Source organism: Lagopus leucura, unplaced genomic scaffold (genome assembly GCF_019238085.1).
Source record: "Lagopus leucura isolate 7727_CA_CO unplaced genomic scaffold, USGS_WTPT01 32973-0_obj-0_obj, whole genome shotgun sequence".
Classification (NCBI taxonomy): Eukaryota; Metazoa; Chordata; class Aves; order Galliformes; family Phasianidae; genus Lagopus; species Lagopus leucura.
Genome location: NW_024965866.1, coordinates 1,896 through 2,420, shown reverse-complemented (window position 1 = coordinate 2,420; position 525 = coordinate 1,896). Strand labels below are relative to the sequence as shown.

Here is a 525-nt window from a genome sequence, read left to right as displayed (position 1 = left end):
CCCCCCCAAATCCCTTCCTCCTTTCCCAACTCCCATCCATTCCTTTCTCCTCTCCCTCTCTATTTCCGGAAGGTTCTGCGTCAGCTGCGCCCGTCTGGACGAGGTGAGGCACAAAGAGATCCCCAAAGTGGCCGAACCTCTGGAGGAAGGCGATGGCCGGATGTTCTACGGCGTGGCCACCAAGAACGGCGTGCAGTACCGCGTCGGGGACGGCGTCTACCTGCTGCCCGAGGCCTTCGCCTTCAGGTCGGTGCCCTTCTGCTGCCACGGTGGGTTGTGTTGAGTTTCTTGGGGGGAAAAACGCTCCACGTTGAGTTGTTTGGGGTAAAAATGCTCTGAGTTGAGTTATTTGGGGGGAAAAGTGCTGTAAGTAGAGCCATTTTGGGGGATGGATGCTCTGCGTTGAGTTGTTTTGAGGGAAAAACGCTCTGTGTTGAGTTGTTTTGGGGCGAGGATGCTTTGTGTTGAGTTGTTTAGGGGGGAAAAATGCTCTAAGTTGAGTCATTTTGGGGATTGATGCTCTGT

The 525-nt window shown here is 54.3% G+C and overlaps 1 protein-coding gene across 1 annotated transcript in view; it reads left to right on the top strand.

The window, feature by feature from the left end:
• Positions 1-10: 10 nt before the first annotated feature.
• LOC122192323 (DNA (cytosine-5)-methyltransferase 1-like) overlaps positions 11-525 on the top strand; it is a gene marked incomplete at its 3' end in the record, with an annotated part of 1,279 nt that continues 764 nt past the window's right edge. The window contains exon 1 of the mRNA XM_042892856.1: positions 11-246. Coding sequence (XP_042748790.1) covers positions 161-246 — 86 coding nt within the window. The remainder of the gene's footprint in view (positions 247-525) is intronic.